Source organism: Nanorana parkeri, unplaced genomic scaffold (assembly GCF_000935625.1).
Source record: "Nanorana parkeri isolate BGI_ZX_2015 unplaced genomic scaffold, ASM93562v1 scaffold2202, whole genome shotgun sequence".
Taxonomy (NCBI): domain Eukaryota; kingdom Metazoa; phylum Chordata; class Amphibia; order Anura; family Dicroglossidae; genus Nanorana; species Nanorana parkeri.
In genome coordinates this window covers 20,405-21,208 of record NW_017308470.1, presented here as the reverse complement: position 1 = coordinate 21,208, position 804 = coordinate 20,405, and the positions used below count along the sequence as shown (strand labels likewise).

Below are 804 nucleotides of genomic sequence, written 5' to 3'. Positions count from 1 at the left end.
TTGGGGACCTATGGACCCATAAAGGGGTCCCGGGGGGGGGCGACGACGTCACAATGTAGAGGTGACTCGGGATGAGACGATTGGGAGATCCATCACAGCACACATCGGCCAATCTCTCTCCATAGAAGACAACAAGGAGACATTTTATATTTACACTCGCAGTCCCATTTTCTGGGAGGTGATCCCTTCTCCTGGGCCCAAGCAGGACTGAGACCTCTATCAGGGGTGGACAACCTGGGCACTCCAGCTGTTGTGGAACTACAAGTCCCATGAGGCATTGCATGACTCTGACAGGCATGAGGCACGATGGGATTTGTGGTTTTACCACAGCTGGAGTCCCGAGGGTGCCTACCCCTGACCTGTACAGACACTGACTCAATGTCCTCACTGCCAGAAGCCATCGCTGATCATTTCTGATGACGCACCGCACTCGTGTCATCATCGGAGATCACAGACTGCTACAAGTCACATGATCCCCCATGGAGAGGACGCCGATCATGGGAGGGATGCGTAAGGCGCCATTGCTGTGTGCGGTCCCCGGCTTTCCCTGGATTCAGGACTTCCTGAGTCACAGCGACTCAGCGTTGGTCATTAGAACTCTCTGGATACTTGTTTCAGGCCGGTGAACCGAAATGTAGTGAAGCCGGAGAATCGGAGTGATCACCAGGCTCAGGACAGTTCTGGAAGGAAACAAAGTATCAACGTTGTCATATCTCTGTGCGGATATATCGTGCAACTCCCCCACCATGACTGCACCTCTTCTATGGGGGGCGGGGGGAGTATTAGAATGTAGTTCGTTTTATG

The 804-nt window shown here is 53.2% G+C and overlaps 1 protein-coding gene across 1 annotated transcript in view; it reads right to left on the bottom strand.

Annotated features, from left to right (window-relative positions):
• LOC108801038 (serine protease 33-like) overlaps positions 1-439 on the bottom strand; it is a 24,355-nt gene extending 23,916 nt beyond the window's left edge. Inside the window, exon 1 of the mRNA XM_018573002.1 lies at positions 389-439. Within this exon, the coding sequence (XP_018428504.1) occupies positions 389-439 (51 nt within the window). The remainder of the gene's footprint in view (positions 1-388) is intronic.
• Between the last annotated feature and the right edge of the window lie 365 nt (positions 440-804).